The sequence below is a fragment of the Ceratotherium simum genome, chromosome 13 (assembly GCF_057802395.1).
Source record: "Ceratotherium simum simum isolate JZ-2026a chromosome 13, ASM5780239v1, whole genome shotgun sequence".
Lineage (NCBI taxonomy): Eukaryota > Metazoa > Chordata > Mammalia > Perissodactyla > Rhinocerotidae > Ceratotherium > Ceratotherium simum.
The window spans coordinates 51,675,987-51,702,606 of record NC_141912.1 but is presented as its reverse complement, the minus strand read 5'-3'; the positions used below and the strand labels follow the sequence as shown (position 1 = coordinate 51,702,606).

General features: G+C 43.7%; 1 protein-coding gene across 2 annotated transcripts; it reads left to right on the top strand.

The window, feature by feature from the left end:
- The first annotated feature begins 258 nt into the window (after positions 1-258).
- On the top strand, positions 259-18,500 carry MCM3 (minichromosome maintenance complex component 3). 2 transcript variants are annotated; one of them, XM_004424028.3, is made up of 17 exons: positions 259-416; positions 1,470-1,582; positions 2,018-2,226; positions 2,722-2,852; positions 4,873-5,111; positions 5,577-5,685; positions 6,739-6,892; positions 7,245-7,376; positions 7,984-8,192; positions 10,271-10,445; positions 10,831-10,957; positions 11,824-11,974; positions 13,927-14,067; positions 15,050-15,153; positions 15,670-15,755; positions 16,181-16,250; positions 17,727-18,500. In XM_004424028.3, the coding sequence occupies exons 1-17, from the start codon at positions 339-341 to the stop codon at positions 17,923-17,925; spliced, it is 2,427 nt and encodes an 808-aa protein (XP_004424085.2). In that variant the 5' UTR covers positions 259-338; the 3' UTR covers positions 17,926-18,500. The 2 variants fall into 2 exon arrangements, with proteins under 2 accessions (XP_004424085.2, XP_004424084.2); XM_004424027.3 differs by lacking the exon at positions 1,470-1,582 and having other exon boundaries at positions 273-416.
- The last annotated feature ends 8,120 nt before the right edge of the window (positions 18,501-26,620 follow it).

Here is a 26,620-nt window from a genome sequence, read left to right as displayed (position 1 = left end):
CAGGCTCCGCGAGCCTCCCTTCGGCCCCATTGGTCAGCTTTCCCGTCAGTGAGCGCGGAGCGGGGAGGGGAGAAACAGAAGGCCCCGGATGGCACATTTCCCGCCACAGCGGGGCGCCGATCGGAAAACGCTAAGCAGCAGCAGCTCTCGATTGGATACTCACTATCCTGGCGTCAGAGGAGTCAGCCAATCAGAATGTTTATACGCTTCCAGAGCCCCCGCCCCTTCCTCGAGGTAACCCCTGGTGGCGGGAAAAGTTCGGAAGTTTTCGCGCCGGGGCGGGGTCATCCAGCGACCCTCCGCGCGGCTCTGGAGGAGGCAGTTCCGAGGCGGCAAGCATGGCGGGGACCGTGGTGCTGGACGATGTGGAGCTGCGGGAGGCGCAGCGAGATTACCTGGACTTCTTGGATGACGAGGTGAGGGAGGCGCCAGGTCGCGAGACTCTGGCGCTTGGGGCCCTTGGGGACGCGGACGGGCCGAGGGAGGCCACGCAGGACGCCGCTCCACGCCAGAGCCGCAGGGCCGGGAGCGGGAGGACCGCCGGGACTCGGCTCAGGAGCCCTCCACCCCGATCTGGTCACTGTTCCAGCGGAGGAGTCCGTCGTTAGCGGTTTTCCGTAGGGGAACTCTTAGAGAGCGGTCCTGTGACTTTCTCCCAAGTACAGATGATGGCCGGGGCTCGCAAAGGACGACAGGTTTCCTTTAAGTGCAAATAAAATGGCAAAGCTCCCTTTGACCTTTTAGAAGTCGCTCCCTGCTCTCATAATTTGGAGGGAGGGAGGGGGAGGTAGGGCTGTAGAGCGGTGGTGACCCGCCGCGTTTCAGGGTCCCCAGATTTTAGTGACTGACTTCCTAATTTGGCCGCGTTCTTTTTCAGTACCAGGTGAGATGCAGAAAGTGTCTGGTATGCAGGTAAAGGGGGTTTTGTACACAACCCAGTTTGAAAGCCATAGAATGTTGGTAAGGCATCTTGAAGAGTTGATAATGCTGTGTCTGTAAACAAATAGCTGAGGGTCCCAACTCCTTTAGGTCTGGATATGAGAACTCTTTCTGTATTATATACATGATTGGAAAATAAAATATTTTAATTCTGTACATGTGTTAAAAGTCATTTTAATGTGAATATTAAAAGCCCGTTTATTAACATTTTAACAAGCTTTTTACTTATTGTCCTTCTTATTAGTTCGTTTTAATTGCCCATTAAAGGTTGAGAAATGACTGCATACAGAAAAGCCGATAATGATAAAAGGAATAATAGCATGGACTTTAAGGAAGTCATTATAATTCCTACGCTGTCCTCTTAGGGTGTGTTTGGAATCTGAAGCTAGTGAGTGAAAATATGGGAGAAATTGGGGTTCTGCTCTGCCGCAGAGATTGACTTATTTATCTTGCTGCGAGAGTTGCCTCTGTTTAAAAACATCTTATTTTTGAGTGTGTGGCTGCTGTTATATGTAGTGGCTATTTTGCAGGAAGACCAGGGAATTTATCAGAGCAAAGTTCGGGAGCTGATTAGTGACAACCAAGCCCGGTTGATTGTCAACGTGAATGACCTGCGCAGGAAAAATGAGAAGAGGGCTAACCGGTGAGTGGCAAAGGTTTCCAAGGGGATGTCCTGGCTCTGGGTGAGAATGGCTCCCCTCTCTCTCCCCCCAGAGTGGAACAGGCTTCCCAGGAAAGGACCTGGATGAAATGTTTTTGACTTAGGAGCCCTCTTTTCCTCACCTGTTCCTATGTTTTTATCTTCTTCCAAAAGTAGGTGGTGGGCATTTTCCTCTCAAGAGCTCCTTTTTCCGTGTTTAGCTGAGTATCATTTCTAAATCTTTGATGAGTTGAATTCAAGTTGGCCCTTGGTTCTGGTCTGTTTTACTGAGTCTTGTAGGATGGCAGGAGAAAGTAGGAGCTACATTTTTCACTCCTTGGCCTTGATCACCTAAGAATGTTCACTTCTGTTTTGAGGGTCAGTTTTTTTGAGCTCTGCCATCTCCGCCTAATTATTCTTTCTCTTGCTCATGTTTAGCCTCCTGAGCAATGCCTTTGAGGAGCTGGTTGCTTTCCAGCGGGCCTTAAAGGATTTTGTGGCCTCCATTGATGCTACCTATGCCAAGCAGTATGAGGAGTTCTACATTGGATTGGAGGGCAGCTTTGGCTCCAAGCACGTATCTCCCCGGACTCTTACCTCCTGCTTCCTGAGCTGTGTAGTCTGTGTGGAGGGCATTGTCACTAAGTGTGAGTGGGTTAGAGTGGGGTCTAAGGGAATGGAGGTGGGATAGAGTTGGGGGTGTGGGAAAGCAGGAGAGGCGGAGTAGAGCTGTGTAGCTTGTGCTGCACAGCTTCGGAAAGGAGGAGCGTTGAAATTACAGAGTGAAACTCGGAGGAGCTCTGAGTGGCCACAATGATTAGGGGGACTTGAGTGACTGCTTGTGCTAACAGAATGATGAATTCTACTGAGAGTGGAGGAGTCTTGGCTTTTGGCAGTCTTCTCATTCTAACCCTGAACTCCTGCTGTTTCTCAGTTGGGATCGATTGTACTTAAAGTTTTACATGGACCTGGTAATGTTCTATATGTAGATATAAAAATGAATAAATGACAAGTATTATTGAAATAGCTTAAACTAGACGGAAGAATACAGTATTTGGAGTCATTGTAGGCTTGCCTGGGCTAGATCCCACCTCTGTAACCGTCTAGTTGGATGACTTCATATGCACGTTTTCCATCCCCAGGCTCTCTAGTTCGTCCCAAAGTTGTCCGCAGTGTCCACTACTGTCCTGCCACCAAGAAGACCATAGAGCGACGTTATTCTGATCTCACCACCCTGGTGGCTTTTCCCTCCAGCTCTGTCTATCCTACTAAGGTGAGGGGGTTGGATTGATTGGGCCTTTTTGGAGGTTGGAGTCAAAGAAGAATGTTTATTGCAAGTAATTGGGTAATATCTGAAGTCTTTTCTGAAAGTAGATAGGGTGAAAAGTAAGGATTAATCTAAAGGAAAGATTGCTAGTCAGAGTTTAGTATGGAAAGTCCACAATTCTTAATTTTTTAGAAAAGAACAAATATTAATGTTAGAAAATTTGGAAAATTATGGAAGAGTTGAAAGAAGGAAAAAAGTCATCTAATGTACATCAATATTTTAACAGTTATATGTATAATTTTATAATTTACTTAAAGTAATATGAAAAAAGACTTATCCTATAATGTTACTATGTAATCTTTGCAAATATTTTACTGTGGGTTTGAGAAAAGTTTGGTATATAGGAAATGGCTTTATTCTCAGTGTTCAGATTGATCCGAATTGAGGACAATGTGAGGCTTTACTTAATGAGACGAAAGAAGATGATTAATATTGATTACTTGATGTCTGAACTCATCCTGTCAAAGAATATCTGTCCCCACCATCAAATTTTAATTGAGAGCTCCTGTAGCCAGAGAATTGTTAGGCACTGTGGAGGACACAGATATAAAGAAGATCCAGTCTTTGTCTTAAGTTTTATCAACTGGGGGAGGAATCTTAACATAAACAGCTAAAACAAGAGTGAGTATCTTAGAACTGTAACTGAAACTTACTTTAGAATCATTTAGTCTGCCTCTGCATGGAATGCTGAGGTCCGGAGAGGTTAAATGACTTGCTTGTGGTCCCAGTTAGTGATGGCCCTAAGGACTAGGACCCGTGTATTTCTACTTCAGGCCAGTTGCGTTTTCTAAGTCACCCTGCTCTCTTCATTAAGAATCCTACTTTCTAGCATTTCTTCTCCAGGAAGTACTCAGGGAGTACTCGTCTGCTGATTACTGTGGCCAAGTGTCCTTGTCTGAGCCCTGAGATACATGGGGCCAGGTCTCCTGGAGGTTGCCCATGTGGTGCTTAAGAGCAGGGGCTGTGGAGTTCCACTGGCCTCAAGTCCTGGCTCTGCCACTTACTGTGTGGCCTGGGGGAATTTATTTAACCTCTCCCAGCCTCAGTTTCTTTATCTATAAAATGTGAAAAATACCTGCTAGTTGTTATGATGATTACATGAGACAATTTCATGAAATAACAGCATAGTACCTTGCACATGATAAGCACTTAATAAGTGATAGCTATTGTGTTTTTAGAAAATTCAAATGGCAAGGAAGTAAAAGTTTAAAAATGTCTCTACTGAAGTTTGATATACGTACAGGAAAGCTCGTCTAAGTGTACAGCTCGATGAAATTTCATGAGCTGAGTATACTTGTAAAGTCAGCATCCAAACCAGGGAACAGAGTCCCATCCATACTCAGAAGTCTCTCTTGAGGGCCCACACTGCCCAAGGATAACCCTTTCCTGATATCTAACAGTGTAGATTACTTTTGCCTATTTTTAATATTTTATCTAAATACTCTTGTGTTGGCTTCTGTTTGTGAGATTCATCCATGTTTTGTGTAGGTGTATTTCATACATTTTCATTGCTGTATAGGATTCATTGGTGTGAACATACCACATTCCTTTACCATTCTGTTGATGGCATTTGGATATTTTCTAATTTTTGGCTGTTAGGAGTAGTGCTGCTGTGAACATTGTAGTACGTGGCTTTGGGTGAACGTTTCTGTTGGGTATTACCTCGGAGTGGATATGCTGCATCATAGTGTAAGCATATAGTCAGCTTTAGTAGGGGAGGTGAGAATCTTAATTTAGATGTTAATACAGCCACGGACCCTTCAGACTGTAGATTGACCCTTCCATTAGATGGTTTGTTTCTAGAACAGATAGGGATGGGAAAAGCTGAGAAGATATTGGTCTTATTTTTGTTCCTGGATACTAAAATCTCATGAGGTCGTCTGCAAGTGATATTTGTTTCCTACAAGTGAGTGTGACATTTCTAAGACAGAGCTGAGATAACTCTGCTTCCGTGTGCCTTTTCCAGGATGAGGAAAACAATCCCCTTGAGACAGAATATGGCCTTTCTGTCTACAAGGACCACCAGACCATCACCATCCAGGAGATGCCAGAGAAGGCCCCAGCCGGCCAGCTTCCCCGCTCTGTGGACGTCATTCTGGATGATGACTTGGTGGACAAAGTGAAGCCTGGTGACCGAGTCCAGGTGGTGGGGACCTACCGTTGCCTTCCTGGAAAGAAGGGAGGCTACACCTCAGGGACCTTCAGGTAAGGGGTCAGTCGTGAGGCGTCTGGAATGCTGACAGCTTGCGTTTCTGGTAGTATTCCTTCTCCAGTTTGCCATATTCTGGAGAGTTCTGTTAGACAAGTGGAACACTCTACCTGGGAGATGGGATACTTCTTTTCTGTCAGATAAAACTGGCGATACTATCTTATGCTAAAAGTGGGAGTCACTGTGACGTGGTATAGCCTCATGGCTCACCCGGGAGTTTCTCACAGATTCCTGCCTCCTTCCCACACACACGTCTGTCTGAAGCTCTGGGGCTCAGTGGAGATAATTTCCTCAGATGAGGCGTCATCAGCGTATTTGTGTCCTAGCCTAAGGGAGAGTCAGTTGTTGAATTCAGAAGTGCCTTTCTTTTTTCCCAATTTGCTGTTTGGATTAATAGCCTAAAAAGGCTCTGATGTTAGGAGTTGAAAATAGTCAGCTTCCTCTTCTCCTCTTTGTCCCAGGACGGTCCTGATTGCCTGTAATGTGAAGCAGATGAGCAAGGACATGCAGCCTTCGTTCTCTGCGGAGGATATAGCCAAGATCAAGAAGTTCAGTAAAACCCGTTCCAAGGTCTGGCCTCCTTTAGGGACTTGCCGGTGGGGATGGATTCGTATGGGTTGTGTTTGGGCCTGGCCGTCTTTGTACTGGATCAGGAGGAAGGTCAAGGTTTTTCCTCTGAAATATTTGGTGCTAGCTTCTAGTTTGGACCCAGTCAGCAAGTAAAAGGGTGTCTTTGCTGTTTGTTCTTTAGTATTTCTGTTGTGCTACCTGCTGGGCTGCTAAGTGAACCTGATACAAACATTAGACTAGGAGTTAGAATATCCGTGTGCCAGTGAGTCTGTACTGAGCACATCAGTGATGCATTGCTGCTTCAAATAGTATGCTAGTTTTGTTTTAGTTCTCCAGTTTTTCTTTTTTTTCTCTTTGAAGACAGAATATCCACATTTAGAGCTGAACAAAATATATGTATGTTTGATAAAAGTTAGTGCTAAAGTAGATTCACATTCTTTTTTTTTTTTTTGTGAGGAGGACTAGCCCTGAGCTAACATCCGATGCCAATCCTCCTCTTGTTGCTGAGGAAGATTGGCCCTGGGTAACATCCGTGCCCATTTTCGTCTACTTTATATGGGACACCGCCACAGCATGGCTTAACAAGCGGTGCATCGGTGCACGCCTGGGATCTGAACCTGCAAACCCCTGGCCACCAAAGCAGAGCACTTAACTGCTGCGGCACCGGGCCGGCCCCTACACGTTCTTATTAAACCTAAAACCTTATTGAACCTGGAAACACTTTTTTTTTGGCTTAAAAATTTAGATAATTTGTTGATTGGTATCTATGTAAAGTATAAGGATAAACAGATTTCAGTTTTGATCAGGGGTCACTTTTTTTCTTAAAGATTAAACTGCTAAGCAGTTTTGGAACCTAGGCTTCCTCTGTGTCTGTTCTGATCATGGTTTGATCAATGTGCTTTGTCTTAGAGAGAAGCTTTTACAATTAGAAACAGGGTCTATATTTGTGTGTTTCTTCAAGCATTTTCTGTAGGCTAAAGTGTCAAGTGGAGTTCAGCCAAGCCCCGTTGAATCTCATTAGGCTTTTCACTCTGTTGGTTATTCTTCCTGTAGGATATCTTTGACCAGCTGGCCAGGTCGTTGGCCCCTAGTATCCATGGGCATGACTATGTCAAGAAGGCAATCCTCTGCCTGCTCCTGGGAGGGGTGGAACGAGACTTAGAAAATGGCAGCCACATCCGTGGGGACATCAACATTCTTCTAATAGGTATGGTGTTGGGGGTTTGCTTTGGACTCTTGGTCTTCCCTCGTGGAGTGTGGTTGTGGGCATCTATAGCCTTTGAGATGGTGTATTCTGTACCTCTCTGTATTTCAGTCCCATGAAAGGGCAGAAGGCTAAAATGAATGTTTTTTTTCATTATTATCATTTCTGGGTTTCCTGATTTATAATATCTAAAATATATTCTTCCATGAATGGTAACAGGAAAGTGGAGGAAATAATATTAACAGCCAATTACTGTATATTTCTGTTACGCCAAGAGCTGAGCTAGAAAAGCAGAACTTGTAGGAGGGCAGGGGGAGTTTCCTAGTGAGTCACCACTGCCCCTGTCCAATTACAGGAGACCCATCAGTTGCTAAGTCGCAGCTTCTGCGGTATGTGCTTTGCACTGCACCCCGGGCCATCCCCACCACTGGCCGGGGCTCCTCTGGAGTGGGTCTGACGGCTGCTGTCACCACAGACCAGGAAACAGGTAAAGATGGATGGGTCATTGGCAGAGGTCCAGCAGTGAGACGGAGTGTAGTTCTCTGAGCTTGCTCTAGGCACTGGCTTGTGTTGGGAAGATACACTCGAGAGGTTAGACTGGGCCTGAGTTTAGAAGACTGAGTATCTGGCATTAGTGGGTGAATTATTAAGTCTTTTGGTGGGGCTCTGTTGACAAGAATGTCTCTTAGAAGGCTATTTGAAAGAGTTTCGAAGGAGAATGCTTAGCAAATTGGAAGGGAAATAAAAATGAAGATTGTACTATTTTATGAATTTGAGGAAGGGATTGAAGACTAGCAAAAAGGGAATGGAGATCTAGTTGGGAAATCATTTAAGGATGAGGATGAAGAGAGAAAAATACATGAAGGAAGTTTGTTGGAGGCTTGCTGCTTAGGGGTCAAAGTGGGACAAGGAGGCACTGCTCAGGTTGGAGCTTGAAATGGTGACCCACCAGATTTCCTCCAAGTCCCTAGGTGCTGCCTTCACTATGTTCTCACGTGCAGCAGTGAGAGGTGCCTAGGAGGAGATTGAAATCTCTCCCCTCTGTCCCCTACAACCTGGATGGCAGCATGTGCTTTTATCTCCCCACTTCCCAGGGGAGCGCCGTCTGGAAGCGGGGGCCATGGTCCTGGCTGACCGAGGTGTGGTTTGCATCGATGAATTTGACAAGATGTCTGACATGGACCGCACGGCCATCCACGAAGTAATGGAGCAGGGTCGAGTCACCATCGCCAAGGCTGGCATCCATGCGCGACTGAATGCACGCTGCAGTGTTTTGGCAGCTGCCAACCCCGTCTACGGCAGGGTGAGTAGAGTCAGGCCCTTAACCATTGTCCTTGCCTTCATTGAGTTTTGTTGAATAACCGGGCCGAGAAGTTTATTCTAGGTGACCCAGGGGAATAACAGGCACAGTAAGCTCGTCATCTTGTTACTGTCCTTGGTTTAGGGCCATCTCACCCACTCATACACATCAGAATGCCCTAGAAAGTTACTCATTTAAAATAACTTTATAAAAATACAAAGAAGAAAGCAGAAATGATCTGCAGTCTCACAACCCAGGTAACCTGTATGGACATTAAAAAAAGTACTATATGCACACGGTAGGAGAACTTATAAACAGAATGGAGAGAGAGAACATGGAAGTTAAAAGCCTTCCTTCTCCTCTCCCTTTCCCCAGGGATAGCCACTAACAACTCTTGAGTGTTTCAGGAAACAGCAACTTAAGCACATACCAGAAAACACACATTTATCCTGTGTGGGGTTTGCTGAGTTTTGCCTTTTTTTAAAAACAGGTGTCTAGTATTCCATTGTATGGATTTATAGTAATTTGTTTCATTAGTCTCTATTTGACGGGCATTTGGTATTTTCCGTTTTTCCCTCTGCTATTATGAATGAAGCTGCAGTGAACATCCCCTGTAGGTGTGTTTTGTTACACATTTGGGAATGTATCTAGCAATGGCATTACTGGATTAAGAGTTATATTCATTTTTATTTTGGTAGATGTTGCCAAATTGCCCTCTTCAAAGATTGTACTGTAATAATACTAATTACAAATATTTACAAATGCTTTGTATTTATCAACTTCTTTCATCCTTACAATAACCCTGTGAGGTAGGTGGTTATTATTCTCATTTTATAGATGAGAAAGTGGAGGCATAAAAGTTTAAGTAACTTGCTCAAGAGTCACAAACTAGAAAATGGCAGAGCCAGGATTTGAACCCAGAGCCCATGCTGTGCTCTGGCAATTTATGATCCCACAATGTATGGGACTACCTGTTTTGGTGGCATTGTTTTTGTTTTGTTTTGTGAGGAAGATTAGCCCTGAGCTAACATCCGCTGCCAATCCTCCTCTTTTTGCTGAGGAAGATTGGCCCTGGGCTAACATCTGTGCCCATCTTCCTCTACTTTATATGGGACGCCGCCACAGCATGGCTTGACAAGCGGTGGGTCACTGTGCACTGGGATCCGAACCTGCGGTTCCTGGGCTGTCGCAGCGGAGCGGGCGCACTTAACTGCTGTGCCACGGGCCTGGCCCCTTGGTGGTGTTTTTTAAACATACAGGTACCTGGTCCCCAGCCCAGAGTTTCTGAATCTAAATCTCTGGGTTGGGGCTCTTGGTAACTATGGTTTAGAAAGGCTCCACAGGTTGGTGATAATGCATAGCCTGGGTTGAGAACTATAGGTTTTTAGATTAATGGTAACATGTTTATGTCATTCTGAAGAATTATATTGGGAAATGTATGGAGAAAATGGCAAGTCCTGAAGTGTGAACATAGCCAGAATCATTACTAATGTTACCCACTGGTGGTTAGGGCCTCTGCATAAAAGGTATTTGGGTTGGCAGGCATCAGCCTAGTAGGCCCCTAATTGGAAGATGAGAGCATAAGCGTTCTTGAGTCCCAGGGAAAAACTCCCATGATCCTCAAGACATTATGATTTATAGATAATTGACCATTTTCATTGAGATTTTACTCAGTACCTTCTGAGTAAGGGACTCCAAAGTTTCCAAGTGTTTCTGGCTCGGCCTGCTTGTCTTGTCTTTATCACAGGCAGGGGAGAGGGAAGCATCTTTCAGGGTTGGTCCTGCCTTGGGAATGAAAGGGGCATTGGGAAGGAGGAGGCTGGTTTTGAGACCCGCACTCAGCCTAAGCGAGGAGGTAGGGCTCTGAGTTTGCTCAGGTCGCCTGAGCTTCGGTTCGGGAAGGGCTGCAGGTGGAAGAGGTGAATGAGGTATTTTAGTAGCTTTGAAGTATGTTACTTCACTGCTTGTCTGTTTTTTCTTTAAGGCCTGGTCTTCCGTTCTCACTCCCAGAATCTATCCAGCCTCCTGTCCTTTCTTCCCATTGATATCCCTCCACTGTCCTTTTCTCTTATGTTTCCCAGTATGATCAGTACAAGACCCCTATGGAGAACATTGGGCTGCAGGACTCGCTGCTCTCCCGATTTGACTTACTCTTCATCATGCTGGATCAGATGGATCCTGAGCAGGATCGGGAGATCTCGGACCATGTCCTCAGGATGCACCGTTACAGGGCACCCGGGGAGCAGGATGGCGATGGTGAGGCCATGAAAAGAGTAAGAAAGGGAAGGGGATCCTGTCAGTTGCCGTTATCTTGGGCCCAGCCCAGCTGGTGGTAGGCGTTTCAGTGTCTGGGTTGGTGTTGAAGATGCCCTTGCCTGCCCGGCCACCTCCCCTTCTTGCTCACTAGAGGTTATCCTGAGGTGTGTCTTTTGTCCATTTCTGGCTCTGGCAACACCTCTGAGTGTCTTCTGTGGGCCAGGTGGTTCCACCTGCCTTATTTGTGGGCTCCACATGTCTGTTTCCTTCTGAGTCCTTGCTTCGTGAGTTTTGTCTCTTTTTCTCTTCCTGTGCTATAGAAGAAGCAGTTTCCCCTGGGTTAAGCTCTTTCTTACTCTCCTTTCTCTCAACTTGGATTTTCTAGCTATGCCTTTGGGTAGTGCTGTGGATATCCTGGCCACAGACGATCCCAACTTTAACCAGGAAGACCAGCAGGACACCCAGATTTATGAGAAGCATGACAACCTTCTGCATGGGACCAAGAAGAAAAAGTGAGCATTCCTCACACCTCTCCCTCGAGGGAACCTGAGATTTGTGTCATATTAGAGCACACGTATATCTAATGTTGTGTTATATCAGAGCGTGTGTATATATAATGTGTCATATTAGAGCACGTGTATATCTGATGTCGTGCCATATTAGAGCATGTGTAAAAATGCTGCCCAGGCCAAGATCATTCTTAGAGTCATAACCGTATGGGCCTGTTTTCTTTTCTGGATCCACAGATACACCCTTTTTCCTGGCCAGTTGCCTTGTAAATGTTTGTGGATGATTAAGCTTAGGTTCTGATCTTTGCCTAAAATAGAAGGCTTGATGGCATGCCTAACTGGTGGTGGGTGTGTGATGTCACCCTCATGTGAAGGTCTGCACGAGTCATGTAGCCATTTGTGTTGAGTTTATGGTGAAGGGTCAGTCGATAGCAAGCAGTGGGGGCTTTGCAAGTGGATTTGGAAAGAGGGGACTTGTGATCAGGTACTCAAACCATGAAATGGTGCAGTAGGAAGCATAACACAATCTTCAAACCTTTTGGTGTAAGAACACAATTTGGAGTCAGAAGACTGAATTTGTGTCCACTTGAGTTTCTCTGAGCCATAGTTTTCCCACCTGTAAAATAGGGGAAATAATACCTAAACCTCCTGCCTCACAAATAATACCTAAGTAGTACCTGTAGAATTAAATAAAAATGTGTGAGAGGCCCTTGTACATGTTCCAGCTACATGGGATTTATGATAATGGGTTCTAGGCCGTCTCTGTGCTTTGCCACTTGACCTTGACTTCTCTGAGGAGAGGCAAAGCACTGCCCACAGGCAGGTGCTGAGGTGTGGCAGGGAAGTGAAATCACTGTGTGTGGGTCCAGGGAGAAGATGGTGAATGCAGCTTTCATGAAGAAGTACATCCACGTGGCCAAAATCATCAAGCCCGTCCTGACACAGGAGTCAGCTGCCTACATCGCAGAAGAGTACTCACGCCTGCGCAGCCAAGACAGCATGAGCTCCGACACCGCCAGGGTGAGTCCCAGGGGAAGACGGGCCTGGGAGTCCCTTAAATATATGGCTGGGGAAGGAGTCCCTGCCATCTGGGAGCTCTGAAAGCATTTTAGCATAGTGATTCCTTACCTTTTTCTTTCTGGTCCGAAGAGCTTCCTGTTACACAATTTTAATCATTTCCTTTTACAAAGGAAAATGAAATGAGAACCCCAGAAATAACATGTATCTGATTATTTCAAATGACACTGGCCTCCAGAAGCTGTGAAAAAATTCGTTCAGCAAATATATGAGCAACATCTGGGAACTGAACTAGTCCCTATTCTTCCATGCAGTGTTACAATAAGAGCTGTCCTCAGAGAGCTCAGATCCGGATGGGGAGGCAGAAAGGTAGATAGAAAGATCAGATATACATATTAGTGTGGTACCTAAAAAGGACTAAATGTTGAAGACTATTGGAGTACAGATAAAGAAGCTAGTAGTTTTTCTTTTAGACTTTCCAGAAGGGGTATGAATGTCAGGAAGGGATTCCCAGAGAGTATGATATTTGAGCTGGACTTTGACAAGTGATTAGGAATTGGGCAACCATGATAATCCAAAGCTGTTTCTAGAAACCGAATATACCTGCCCATGAATTTATCTAAATCTTTTGAGGCTATGTAGTTCATATACGATTCATAGCAGAAAGACCCAAGTCCAGAAACCTCGTTATGTAATATAGACATAGACTTTTGGATTTGGACATGATCACAGATCATCTACTCCAGCCTCACACCCAGGGCAGGAATTCTATCTTCTGGAATTCCTGCTAGGACTTCCTTGACCCTCCAGGGACAGTATGCCTGTAATATCACTGCATTCAAATGTTAGAATAGTCTTCTATTTATTGAGCTTCAACCTGCTTTCCCATGACTTCTACCCATGGGTCTTAATTTTGTTTTCTGGAGATTGTGTATCACTTGTCTTCTTCAGGTTAAACCACGCCCTTTCTTTTTAACTGTTTCTCCTCTCACGTGAACATGTTCCAGTGTGTCAAAGCCCCTCTCACTGAATAGAATACACTATTTTAGTTGTGGTCTTAGTGGGATTGGTAAATCCCTCAATTTGGATTCTGTTGTTCTGCTGGGGCAGGCTAGGATTTCACTAGCTTTTTAGGTGACTCAAGAATTGGAGCTTATAATGGAGTCTATAACTTTTAAACTCTGGTGGCTTTCTGAGTCATTAACTGAGAAGCTTGGGTGATGTCAGGGATGCTTAAATAGGAGGGCGCGTCAGAATCACCGGAAACTTAAAAAGTGCATGTGCCCAGTCTGCACACAGACATCCTGCTTCACTGGGCTGGGGACGCCATTCAGACAACAGCATTGAGAAAGATGCAAGTGCCCCAGTTTGGTATACACCCACCCCCACCCCTGTGAGAACCACCTGACGAGAGCATGTCAGAGTTGTGCTCTTCTACTTGACCTAAGTGAGTTTACGCATTTTCAAGATTTGTCCTCAGATGACCTCTTTCACACCCTCCCTTAGGGTGACCTGGGACAGATTACTTGAAGCTCTTTGAGCCCCATTTTCCTCATGTCTAAAACTTCTCCAAGTTATTAAGAGCATTAAATGACATGACAAATATGAAAGCAATGCTCTTGGTGCATTGTAGGATGCACCTGCAGAAAGGATGAGTTTTCCTCCTTCGCTGTTGTGCTCTTTCTAGCCTTTTATCTTCCCAGCTGTGAGATGCCTAATTTTCTTCTTCCCTGTCACCTACTCCTCCTTCCCTCAGCACTCTCACGTATACTTGATCGTTTTTATCTTTCTGGATTTTCTATGGTATTTCTAGAGAACACAGAGCTCTGAATCCTTTGCTTGGACTCCAACAGCTTTACTGGTGGTGTCTTGACTCCCTTTTCCGGGCAGTGGGAATGATGGGCTTGCCTAAGGCATTCTGGAGACATGATCTGCCCTTGTTTTCTATCCCCCAGACATCTCCAGTTACAGCCCGGACACTGGAAACTCTGATTCGCTTGGCCACGGCCCACGCCAAGGCCCGCATGAGCAAGACTGTGGACCTGCAGGATGCGGAGGAAGCTGTGGAGCTGGTCCAGTACGCTTACTTCAAGAAGGTGAGGGTTCAGACGCTTGGACGGGAGAGCTCTTCTGAGTATACCACGCTGCTCAGGCTTCACAGCCCTCCATGGCTCACCTGCTTTAGACCATCGACAGGAAGCAGCGTCTGTCTGCAGTGTTCAGTCGGCCTCTCTCGTTTCTCTGGGACCTGCAGCACCTGTGGTTCTCAATCCTCGCGACCTGTGAGAACCAACTGGAAAGCTTTAAAATACTGACGCCGGAGCCCTTAGAGGCCCCAGAGATTCTGGTTTAATTGATGTGTTACACCTTCAGTCGACTGCTTCTCTTTCTCCTCCTGCTTCCTTTGCCTCTTAAAAAGTAGGTGTTTCCAAAGGATTGACCTTGATAGTCCTCCTTTTCCCTCTGTACCTTTCCCCTTGGCAGTCTTTTCAGGCGTCCCATTGGCACCTCAGAAGCTCACGTCAAAAGTTGACCTCAAACTTGGCGCGTCCTGCTTCCCTATTTCTGCTTGTGACATTGCGTCTGTCATTTAAGACATCAAGCCTTGAGGCCTTGACTCCCGTTTCCTCGTTGCCCACCCTCTCCCTGATCTGGTGAAATATAGCCCTTCGGGGTTTAGTTGTGGGTCTGCTAAGCTTTTCCTGGCATTTTCTCTTTACTTGGAAGGGCGTTGTCTTAAATTTAAATTAAACACCTGATTTACAAAAACGTGAGTTGTTTTCCACTTAACCATTATGGGCTGGATTTCTTTTTTCATTCGTTTCTCTAGTCAGTAAACACTTGATTTAGTACCCACTATGTGAAAGGCATTGAACATACCTCCCAGCATTTTTAGAGATGGGTGGCAGCCTATTCACCTGGTCCTGGGACTCTGGGACAAGTGAGGCTAGGTGAGTCATTAGACCCATGGAAGTCATTTCTGCTGATGGTGCAGAAAGGACCATAATTCAGAGTTCTTTATTCAGTTCCCTGGCATCAGTGACCCCTCTTTCTCACCTATATTGGGCTTGGTCCTAGGTTCTAGAGAAGGAGAAGAAACGTAAGAAGCGAAATGAGGATGAATCAGAGACAGAAGATGAAGACGAGAAAAGCCAGGAGGACCGAGAGCAGAGGAGGAAGAGGTAAGGTGGGGCAGAGAGAAATGAGATAAAAAGATTCCAGTTAGGGCTGGGGAGAGGGGTGGAGGGCAGATCAGGTGCTGCTGGCTGACATCAGGTTCTGCCTAGACCCGCAGGGTTTGAGGGTGGAGGTGACCTGGGCAAGGGAGAAAGTGAGCGAGCCCCTCCATTTGATGGGTTTGACCCCTTTTTGCTAAAGAAATGCTAAGTAGCAGAAGCAGTAACCCACTCAGGTTTTTGGATATACATTTCAAAAGCCTTTCCTCAAGGTTATGTTTTCCTCTCAGGTTTGGGTTGAATTTATAAGGGTGGCTGATAGGGAAAATGAGCATTGGGAAGCAGGGCCTGTTTGTGTTCCAGTCTGAAGACTTTGGTCTGTTTCAGAAGAAGTAAGTTTGTACAGGCCTGGGCCTCGTGTTGCACTTTGATTGTAGATGGTTCTAATTCCTTTTTTCTGTGGTCAGAGGCACGGGATGGGTCTCCCCAAAGCCTTTCTCTTAACTGCTGTGGGTATTGTAGGAGGAAGACTCGTCACTCGGATACCAAGGATGGGGAATCCTATGACCCCTATGACTTCAGTGACACAGAGGAGGAAATGCCTCAGGGTGAGTGAGCGTCCCCTACTGACAAAGAGGTGGTTCCTTTGACTCTGGACTTTTGTAGTTGCTCTGTGCCCCGCATTTGCTGGTGGGGCCCCATTTGGCTCCCTGTGTCTAAGAGGTTTGTCCCAGGAGAACCTCAGGGGAAACCCACAGTAAAAGCTTTGGAGAAGAAGCTTTGCTCAGTTGTTCCCTTTCTCCTTAGTGCACTGTGCTCTTGGCCAAGCCTGGCGTGGGCATCCCAGATAACGTCTGTTGAGGGTCTCCTGCCTGACTCAAGTCCTTTATCCTATGTCCTCCCTGGCCCCATGAGAGCCCTAGGAAATGAGTGTTCAGCAGGCTCATGAGGGGTGGGGAGTGGAGAAGATCACTTTCTGGTGTTTAGGGCTTCACCTCATTGTCTTCTCTCTGCAACCGTTTATCCTCTGAAGTGCACACTCCAAAGACGGTGGACTCACAGGAGACCAAGGAGTCCCAGAAGGTGGAGTTGAGCGAATCCAGGTGAGGAGGGAAGTGGATTCTGCATGCTGCTGGGGCGAGGACTTCTCCAGGGAGAGGGTATGAAGCAGCTGGTTATCAACGGAGCTCAAAACTAGAGGTCCAAGGATTTTAAAACATTTAGTATTCTGATTATAATTTCAAACTTGAAGAAAGTTGCAAAAATAGTGTAAAGAACTCTTGTATACTCTTTACCCAGAATCCCCAGTTGTTTACATTTTACCATTTGCCTTATAAATAATTCTGTCTGTGGGCATTTTAAATATAATGTCCTTGTGAGGTCAGGAGAAGAGTCTTAGAGCAAGGGCAAAATTTGTGTCTCACTGTAACCTTAGGTTCTTCTCAGTAGGAGATATCTATCTATCTATCTATATTTTTTCTCTTACTAAATTATTGTCATTTGTTTTGAGATGAAGAATTTTTACCACTAGCATTTCAGAAACAGTATTATCTATAACTTCCATGTTTATTGGACACCAAAGAAACTCCATGTCTAAGGTTTGCTTTTTTCTTAAAACCTTAAATACACACACAACACAATATGTTAACTGAAGACATTTGAAAACATTGAGCAGCGTTTAGGAAGAAACATGAAAATCAATTGTAATTCCACCCCCAAGAGACAACCATTGAACTATATCTGAAAGCACTTTCGGAATCAGCTCGCATGGCTCTCTTGTTAGTGACTGCAGGGTTTCCATATATGGATGTGTACAATTTTATTTGCATTTTTGAATGATGGACATTTAGGTTCCGTAAATTTTCTGTTTACAGGAAAACATATTTATCATGATGCCCTCATACAAGTGTAGCTGTGAAGTTCATTTCTAGAAATGGATTCCCTGGGTCAAAGGATATGTACTTTAAAATTTTAGTATGCATTGGGGCCGCCTCGTGGCGTAGCGGTTAAGTGCGCGTGCTCCGCTGCTGGCAGCTTGGGTTCGGATCCCGGGCGTGCACCGATGCACCACTTCTCAGGCCATGCTGTGGCCACGTCCCGCATAAAGTGGAGGAAGATGGGCACGGATGTTAGCTCAGGGCCAGTCTTCCTCAGCAAAAAGAGGAGGATTGGCATGGATGTTAGCTCAGGGCTGATCTTCCTCACACACAAAAAATTTTAGTATGTGTTGCTAAATTACCTCCTAAAGATGTTGTCCCAGTTTACTTTTCTACCAACAGTGTGTATGGGAACGCCAATTCTCACCCCCTCAGGCCTCTGATTTTTAAAATGCTATTGTTTCTCAATGTTCAGGGAACTCTAGATGCAACATTTTAGTTTCAAAGGGGGAAACTTGGGCGTGGAGCAGCCATCAGGGGCAGGGGTGTGCGTGTGCGTGTGTGTGTGTGTGTGTGAGTGTGTGATGGAATACTGGGGGATGCCTACTGTATTGACACTCGGGTTTTCCCAGCGTAGATATTGCCTGAAGGCGTTGGGGTTTGTTTACTCCTCCTTCACCCTTTTTTTCCTTTCTTGGACAGGTTGAAGGCATTCAAGATGGCCCTCTTAGAGGTGTTCCGGGAAGCTCATGCGCAGTCGGTGGGCATGAGTCGCCTCACAGAATCCATCAACCAGGACAAAGAAGAGCCCTTCTCTTCAGCAGAGATCCAGGCTGCACTGAGCAAGATGCAGGACGACAACCAGGTCATGGTCTCTGAGGGCATCGTCTTCCTCATCTGAGGAGGCCTCACCTCTGAACTTTGGCGTTTAGCCAAGAAAGTTTCTCCCGTGTTTCCTCCCCTCGCTGCGCACCCCCTGCCCCCCAGTCTTTGCCTTCATTCCCTGAATAACAGTGTTGAGTTGAACTGAAGTGGAGTGACCCGTGATGAAGCTGAATCAGGAGCCGGTGGAAGCTTTGGGAACGGGTAACAAAGCTGCCGCGAGGTCAAGAGAAGAAGGTGGGGAAGGACTGAGACTGTTGCTTCTGCGTTGCAAAAGACTGGATCACACTGCCCACTTCCCATCCCCAAACAAACCAAACTCTTGCTTGCTGTAAATAACATATGACTTCTGATTAGTCTGGGGGGCACAGCTGGTTTCTGTTTATCCTTTCTGTGTTGGTTGGCTGTTTTTTTTCTCCCGAGCACTTTGGTCTGGAACAGGCTCTAGGTTGTTTTATGCTGGTGGAGAGAAGCTCTGAGGGAAGTCATGGAGGCCAAGAGAGCTTTCTGTGCAGTAGCGTCAGTTAAGACTAATACATACTTTTGACCTGACTGTCCAAGACATTGAATAAACTTACCCATTTTTATACTATCCGCATGGCCTGAGTACTGTGTGCTTTTACAGACACATTCAATTTTGTGTTCCTTGAAAGCTCTGCCCTGCAGGATTCACTCCTCCCACATTTGCACCAAGCCACCACAAGGTGGCAGCAGGCTACTGTGCTCTGAGGGGGTTAGGCCTTCAGGTGGTTTTCTTGCTCAGTGACATCGCTTAAAATTGTGCAAACCAAACCTTGCTGATTTGAAGTAGCTAAATGGCCACAGGAGGCCAGTGAGTGAAAGTCCAGGAGAAGAACTGACTGCCTGGCTTTTCTGAGCCTGAATCAAAGCCCTTTCATGGAGAAATAATACCTGATATATCAGGCACTTCAAAATCCTGAGAGTTTTGCCCATGAGGAGATCCCCTTACAGGATTCTTGTGAAACCACTTATACCTGAGTAGTCGGCCCTGGGGATTTGTTAGTCTGTTTGCACAGAAGTTTGTGGAGGGCCGGGGCAGTACTTTTCTTCTGTTGTGTGGTTTGAATAGCTTCCAAAGAAGAATATTTAAACTTACGTAAGAAGAAAAACAAAACACGTCACTTTAAGGGTGGCCTGGGTCACGTGGGTTGGAAGCCTCTCTGAAAATAAGAGGTTGTGCTAGTTCTTGGCCATAAGATTGGGAAGGTACTTCCTTCTTCCTTTCTGCTGGGAGGAGCCCCTCATCTTGAAGATTCTCTGGTTCCTCATGGCATAAGGCTGGTTTGCTTTTTTTGAAGGAAAGGCAAAATTGTTGGGGAGTTCACTTTCATCTTTGTGACTTATTGTCACAGATGTGCAATCCAAATCCTACTGGAAGTGATCTAGAGAGCTTAGTTCCAAAGGAGAGGGCAGGAGTACCAGAAGGAGGAACTTGACATTAATTGAGCACTGGCAATGAGTCTGATGTGCTGGGTGCAGCAGTGGGCGCAAAAAAAGGACTTTATGTTCTCGAGGCCTGCAGGCTGAGAATGTGTGTGTCTCGTGTCAGTGAAAATTCTGAAAATATGAAGTATAATTAGGTACCAAATGAGGACACAAAATAAGAGCTCTAGGAACTGAGGGGGCTGTGAGAGTGTTGGGAGGAGGGTGGAAGCTGCTGGAGGGTATTGGTGTGAAGAAAAGCTAGGGGTTCTCAGGGGTCCCCTCAGTCTGTTCCAGAAAGGCCAAACATTTTGTCAGTAGGACAAGCTTTGTATCTTGCTTTCTATCTTTCACTCCCGAGGAAACTGAGGCACAGGGGGAGAGTAACTAGGTGCACTCAGCGTTTTGGTCATGCCTGTAATATCGTCTGCCGTGTTGACAGTTAAGCTCTCTGCAAGCTAACAAGAAGGTGTTTAGCAGCCACAATAGATAGTAACTGTATTAAAATAACTTACTCTTGGGAACTCAGAGCAGAGTTTTCAAAAACTTGTGTGTATAGTTTCCCAGTTTATAGCAACATGAAAGAAGTTGGTAAGCATTTCAACAATAGGTTCTTACTCATTGTCAAGAGGTCTGCTATTCTCGCTGCCGGACCCTGAAAGAGGCAGTGCAGGCAGGGGCTTAGGGACCTGCAGGTCGGTTGCCCCTGAGGCCATCGCTGTTGCCACACAAGTGCCGAAATGGCACTAATGAGATTCATCAGAAAAGAAATACATGCTCCATTCCAACAGAGAAGTCTGTTTGCGTTAGGTTTGCCATCTGAAATAGTTAAAATAATTTGCGGGGCTTAGAGAAATAAACTGTATCTAGAAAAATTATGCTACCTTTTTCCTTAACTCTCCTGGATAAATGAAATGTCACTAGGAAAGGAGAGTTTTCCAAAAAGACAATTTGGTAAGTGTCGCAGGAATTGAGTCTTTGTCACCAGATAACTTTGGTTAAGTTTTGAACTACTTGTTATTTCATCTGTAGAATGGGGATAATTACTGCCTTGTAGGGTGTGTGTGAGACATAACTGAGAGCAGGTGGTAAGTGCCTGCTAGCATGGAGCGACTCCATGATACTTCCATGAGGACTGCAAATTCCAAGTTTCACTAAAACAAAGTGATTCATTGTCATTCATTTATTTATTTTTATTGAGGTAACATTGGTTTATAACTATATAAATTTCAGGTGTACATAATTATATTTCAATTTCTGTGTAGACTACATCATGTTCGCCAACCAAAGTTTAAGACCATCTGTCACCATACACATGTGCCCTGTTACCCATTTCGCCCTCCCTCAATGTCCTTCCCCTCTGATAACCACCAGTCTATTCTTTATGTCTGTGTGTTTGTTTGTTGTTGTTGTTTTTATCTTCCACATATGAGTGAAATCATGGTATTGGGCTTTCTCCATCTGAACTTTCTCCAACTTCACTTAGCATAATACCTTCAAGGTCCATCCATGTTGTTGCAAATGGCAAGACTTCATCTTTTTTATGGCTGAGTAGTATTCCATCGTCTGTGTGTGTGTGTGTGTGTGTGTGTGTGTGTGTGTGTGTCTATACACCCCATCTTCTTTGTTCATTCATCCATTGATGGGCACTTAGGTTGTTTCCAAGTCTTGGCTATTGTGAATAATGCTGCAATGAACGTAGGGGTGCAAATATCTTTTCGAATTAGTGTTTTTGTGTTCTTTGGATAAATACCTAGAAGTGGAATAGCTGAATTATAATGGTAGTTCTATTCTTAGTTTTTTGAGGACTCTCCATACCTGTTTTCCATAGTGGCTGCACCAGTTTACATTCCCACCAGCAGTGTATGAGGATTCCCTTTTCTCCACACCTTCTCCGACACTTGTTATTTCTTGTCTTTTTAATAATAGCCATTCTGATGGGCATGAGATGGTATTTCATTGTAGTTTTGATTTGCATTTCCCTAATAATTTGTGATGTTGAACATCTTTTCGTGTGCCTATTGGCCATCTGTATATCTTCTTTGGAAAAATGTCTCTTTAGATCATCTGCCCATTTTTTAATCAGATTGTTTGTTTTTTTGTTGTTGCTTTTATGCGTTCTTTATATATTTTGGATATTAACCCCTCATCAGATATTAATTTGCAAATATCTTCTCCCAATTGTTAGGTTGTCCTTTCGTTTTGTTGATGGTTTCCTTTGCCTTGCAGAAGCTTTTTAGTTTGATGTAGTCCCATTTGTTTATTTTTTCTTTTGTTTCCATCGCCTGAGGAGACATGGTATTCAAAATGATACTGCTAAGACTGATGTCAAAGAGTGTACTGCCTATGTTTTCTTCTAGGAGTTTTATGGTTTCAGGTCTTACAGTCAAGTCTTCAATCCATTTTGAGTTAATTTTTGTGTATGGTGTAAGATAATAGTCTACTTTCATTTTTGTGCATGTGGCTGTCGTGTTTTCCCAACACCATTTATTGAAGAGACTTTCCTTTCTTCATTGTATATTCTTGGCCCCCTTGTTGAAAATTAGCTGTCCATAGATGTGCGGGTTTATTTCTGGGCTCTTGATTCTGTTCCATTGATCTGCATATCTTTTTCTGCCAGTACTATGCTGTTTTGATTACTATAGCTTTGTAGTGTATTTTGAAATCAGGGAGTGTGATACGTCCAGCTTTGTTCTTTTTTCTCAGGATTCCTTTGGCTCTTCAGGATCTTTTGTGGTTCCATATAAATTTTAGGATTCTTTGTTCTGTTTCCATGAAAAATATCATTGGGACTTAGGAAGTGCTTTGGGAAGTATGGACATTTTAACTATGTTAATTCTTCTAATCCATTAGCACAGAATATCTTTCCATTACTTTGTGCCTTCTTTGATTTCTTTCAACAATGTTTTGTAGTTTTAAGTGTACAGGTCTTGCACCTCTTTGGTTAAATTTATTCCTAGATATTTTATTCTTTTTGTTGCGATTGTAAATGGGATTGTGTTCTTCATTTCTCTTTCTATTTCGTTGTTAATGTATAGAAACACAACTGATTTCTGTATGTTGATTTTGTATGCTGCAACTTTACTGTATTCATTTATTATTTCTAATAATTTTTTGGTGGATTCTTTAGGGTTTTCTAAATATAAAATCATGTCATCTGCAAATAGTGACAGTTTTATTTCCTTTCCAGTTTGGATCCCTTTTATTTCTTTTTCTTGCCTGGTTGCTCTGGCTAGGACTTCCAATTCCTTGTTAAATTAACAAGAGTGGCAAACGTGGGCATCCTTGTCTGATTCTTGTTCTTAGAGGGATACGTTTCAGTTTTTCACCGTTGAATATGATTTTAGCTGTGGGTTTGTCATATATGGCATTTATTATGTTGAGATACTTTCCTTCTATACCCATTTTATTCAGAGTTTTTATCATAAATGGATGCTGTATCTTGTCAAATGCTTTCTCTGCATCTATTGAGATGATCATGTGATTTTTAGTCTTCATTTTGTTAATGTGGTGTATCACATTGATTGATTTGCAGATGTTGAACCATCCCTGCATACCTGGAATAAATCCCACTTGATCATAGTGTATGATCCTTTTAATGTATTGTATTCGATTTGCTAGTATTTTGTTGAGGATTTTTGCATCTACGTTCATCAGTGATATTGGCCTGTAATTTTCTTTTTTTCTGTTGTCCTTGTCTGGTTTTGGTATCAGGGTAATGTTGGCCTTGTAGAATAAATTAGGAAGCATCCCCTCCTCTTCAATTTTTTGGAAGAGTTTGAGAAGGATAGGTATTAAGTCTTCTTTGAATATTTGGTAGAATTCACCAGGAAAACCGTCTGGTCCTGGACTTTTGTTTTTTGGGAGGTTTTTGATTACTGTTTCAATCTCCTTACTAGTGATTTGTCTAAGATTCTCTGTTTCTTCTTGATTCAGTTTTGGAAGGTTGTATGATTCTAGGAAGTTACCATTTCTTCTAGATTATCCCATTTATTGGCGTATAGCTTTATGTAGTATTCTCTTATAATCCTTTGTATTTTTGAGACGTCCATTGTAATTTCTCCTTTTTTGCCTCTGATTTTATTTATTTGAACCTTCTATCTTTTTTTCTTGGTGAGTCTAGCTAAAGGTTTGTCAATTTTGTTTATCTTTCCAAAGAACCAGGTCTTAGTTTCATTGATCTTTTGTCTTTTTAGTCTCTATTTCATTTACTTTTGCTCTGATTTTTATTATTTCCTTCTTTCTACTGATTTTGGGCTTTGTTTATTCTTCTTTTTCTAGTTCCTTTAAAGGTATTGTTAGATTGTTTATTTGAGATTTCTCTTATTGCTTGAGGTAGGCCCGTATTGCTATAAACTCCCCTCTTAGTTCCACTTTTGCTGTGTCTCGCAGATTTTGGTATGTCATATTTTCATTTGTCTCCAGGTATTTTTTGATTTCTCCTTTAATTTCTCCATTGATCTAGTAGTTGTTCAGTAGCATTTAGTTTAATCTCCACATAATTTGTGACTTTTCCAGTTTTCTTCTTATAGTTGATTTCTAATTTCATACCATTGTGGTAGAAAAGATGCTTGACACTATTTCAATCTTAAATTTATGGAGACTTGTTTTGTGGCCTAATATGTGATCTGTCTTGGAGAATGTTCCATGTGCATTTGAAAAGAATGTCTAGTCTGCAGTTTTTGCGTGGAATGTTCTGTGTATATCTATTAAGTCCATCTGGTCTAATGTGTTGTTTAAGGCCAATCTTTCCTTATTGATCTTCTGTCTGGATGATCTAGCCATTGATTTAAGTGGAGTGTTCAAGTCCCCTACAATTATTGTGTTACTGTCAATTTCTCCTTTTATGTCTGTTAATATTTGCTTTATGTATTTAGGTGCTCCTATGTTGGAATGTTGATTGTTGTTGGATTGTTCCCTTTATCCTTATGTAATGCCTTTCTTTGTGTCTTGTTACAGTTTTTAAGTCTATTTTGTCTGATATAAGTATTGCTACCCCAGCTTTCTTTTCGTTTCCATTTGCGTGGAATATCTTTTTCCACACCTTCACTTTCAGTTTGTGAGTGTCTGTAGATCTGAAGTGTGTCTCTAGTATATAGCATTTATATAGGTCTTGTTTTTTTAATCCACTCAGTGTCTTTTGATTGGAGAATTTAGTCCATTTACATTTAAAGTAACTATTGGTATGTACTTATTGCCATTTTGTTACGTTTTTTCTGGATATTTTTGTAGTTCTCTGTTCCTTTCTTCTTCTTTTGCTCTCTCTTCTTGTGATTTAATGGTTTTCTTTAGTGTTATGTTTGTATTCCTTTCTATTTTTTGTGTATTTACTATAGGTTTTTGGTTTGTGGTTACCATAAGGCTCATATATAATAACCTATGCAAACAGCAATCTACATTAAGTTGATGGTCTCTTGAGTTTGACCTCTTACTAAAAGCTCTACACTTTTACTCCCCCCCCCCACATTTTACGTTTTTGATATCATATTTTACCTCTTTTATTTTTGTGTATCCTTTAACCTATTACCATAGATATACATGATTTTAGTACTTTTGTCTTTTAACCTTCCTACTAGCTTTATAGGGGGTTGATCCACTACCTTTCCTGTATATTTGCCTTTACCAGTGGTATTTTTTCTTTGATCATTTTCTTTTTTCTATTTGTGACTTTTTCTTTTCCACTTAAATAAGTCCCTTTAACATTTCTTGTAAGGCTGGTTTAGTGGTGATGAACTGCTTTAGTGTCTGTTTGTTCGGAAAGCTCTTTATTTTTCCTTCCATTCTGAAGGATAACCTTGTTGAGTAGAGTATTCTTGGTTGTAGGTTTTTCCCTTTCAGCAGTTTGAATATATCATGCCACTCCTTTCTAGCCTGTAAGGTTTCTGTTGAAAAGTCAGCTGATAGCCATATTGGGTTTCCTTTGTATGTAACTTGCCTTTCTCTTGTAGCTTTTAAGAGTCTCTCTCTATCTTTAATTCTTGACATTTTAATTATAATGTGTCTTGGTGTGGGCCTCTTTGAGTTCATCTTGTTTGGTGCTCTCTGTGCTTCCTATACCTGGATATCTGTTTCCTTCCCCAGATTAGGGAAGTTTTCAGCTATTATTTCTCCAAATAATTTCTCTGCCCCTTTGTCTCTTCTCCTGGGACACCTATAATGTGGATGTTAGTAGACTTGATGTTGTCTCAGAGGTCCTTTAGACTATCCTCTTTAATTCTTTTTTTCTTTTTTCTTTTCAGCTTGGGTAATTTCCTCTACTCTTTCATCTAGATCGTTGATCCATTCTTCTGTGTCAATCAGCTAGAGATTGATTCCCTCTAGTGAATTTTTCATTTCCATTATTGTATTCTTCAGCTCTGATTGGTTCTTTTCTATATTTTCTAATTCTTTGTTGAAGTTCTCACTGTGTTCATCTATTCTTCTCCCCAGATCATTGACCATCCTTATGACTATTAGTTTATACTTTTTATTAGGTAGATTGTTTATCTCTGTTTCATTTAGTTCTTCTTCTGAGGATTTGTTCTGTTCCCTTATTTGGAACATGTCTCCTCATTTTGCCTACTTCTTTGTATTGGGTATATCAGCTATGTTCCCTGATCTTGGAAATGTGGCCTTATGTAAGAGATGTCTTATGGGGCCCAGCAGCATGCTCCCCTCTCATCACCTGTGCCAAATGCTCCAAGGGTGTCTCCTGTGTGGGCTGCGTGTGCCCTTCTATCGTGGTGGGGTTGCTACTGCTGCAGGCACACTGGTAGGCTAGGCTGGCCCTTCTGGTTGTGAGACTTGGCTATGTGTGGCTGCTGTGGGCACTTTATTGGGTGTGGCAAGGCCCTGGCATGGCTGGTTGCAAGGTCAGTAGCACACAACTACTGCAGTTTTGCTGGTAAGTGAATCAGACCCCCATTGTGGCTGGTTACTAGGCCTGGGGGCACACAATTGCTGCAGTTCCCCTCCCCGCCCCCATGATAGCCGGCAGCACAAGTCAGCTGCAGGCTCACGTGTCTGCCACAGGCCCACATGTCCACAGCAGGGCCCCATGTCTGCTGCGGGCCCACACGCCCCGCTGTGGGCTTGCTGGAGGCCAGAGCTGGTCCCTGGGGCGGGCCGCCTGCTGCCTGGCTGAGATTGATTGCCTTGGGCACTGTAGTGGGTGGGGCAGACCCCTGCACTAACATACTAAAGAAAGGATTCCAAATGGTGCCTGCCATCACCTGTATCAGCACAACTGGGCTAGATCACGGTAATGGATGCCACCAGTGTCTCCATCCCTA

What these genes read in the sequence shown, in the direction of transcription:
- MCM3 (XM_004424028.3), top strand. Translation starts at nt 339, where the DNA reads ATGGCGGGGACCGTGGTGCTGGACGATGTGGAGCTGCGGGAGGCGCAG. An exon ending in GCTCTGTCTATCCTACTAAG is followed by an intron (nt 2,853 to 4,872) that starts GTGAGGGGGTTG and finishes TGCCTTTTCCAG; the next exon opens with GATGAGGAAAACAATCCCCT. An exon ending in CACCACAGACCAGGAAACAG is followed by an intron (nt 7,377 to 7,983) that starts GTAAAGATGGAT and finishes CCCACTTCCCAG; the next exon opens with GGGAGCGCCGTCTGGAAGCG.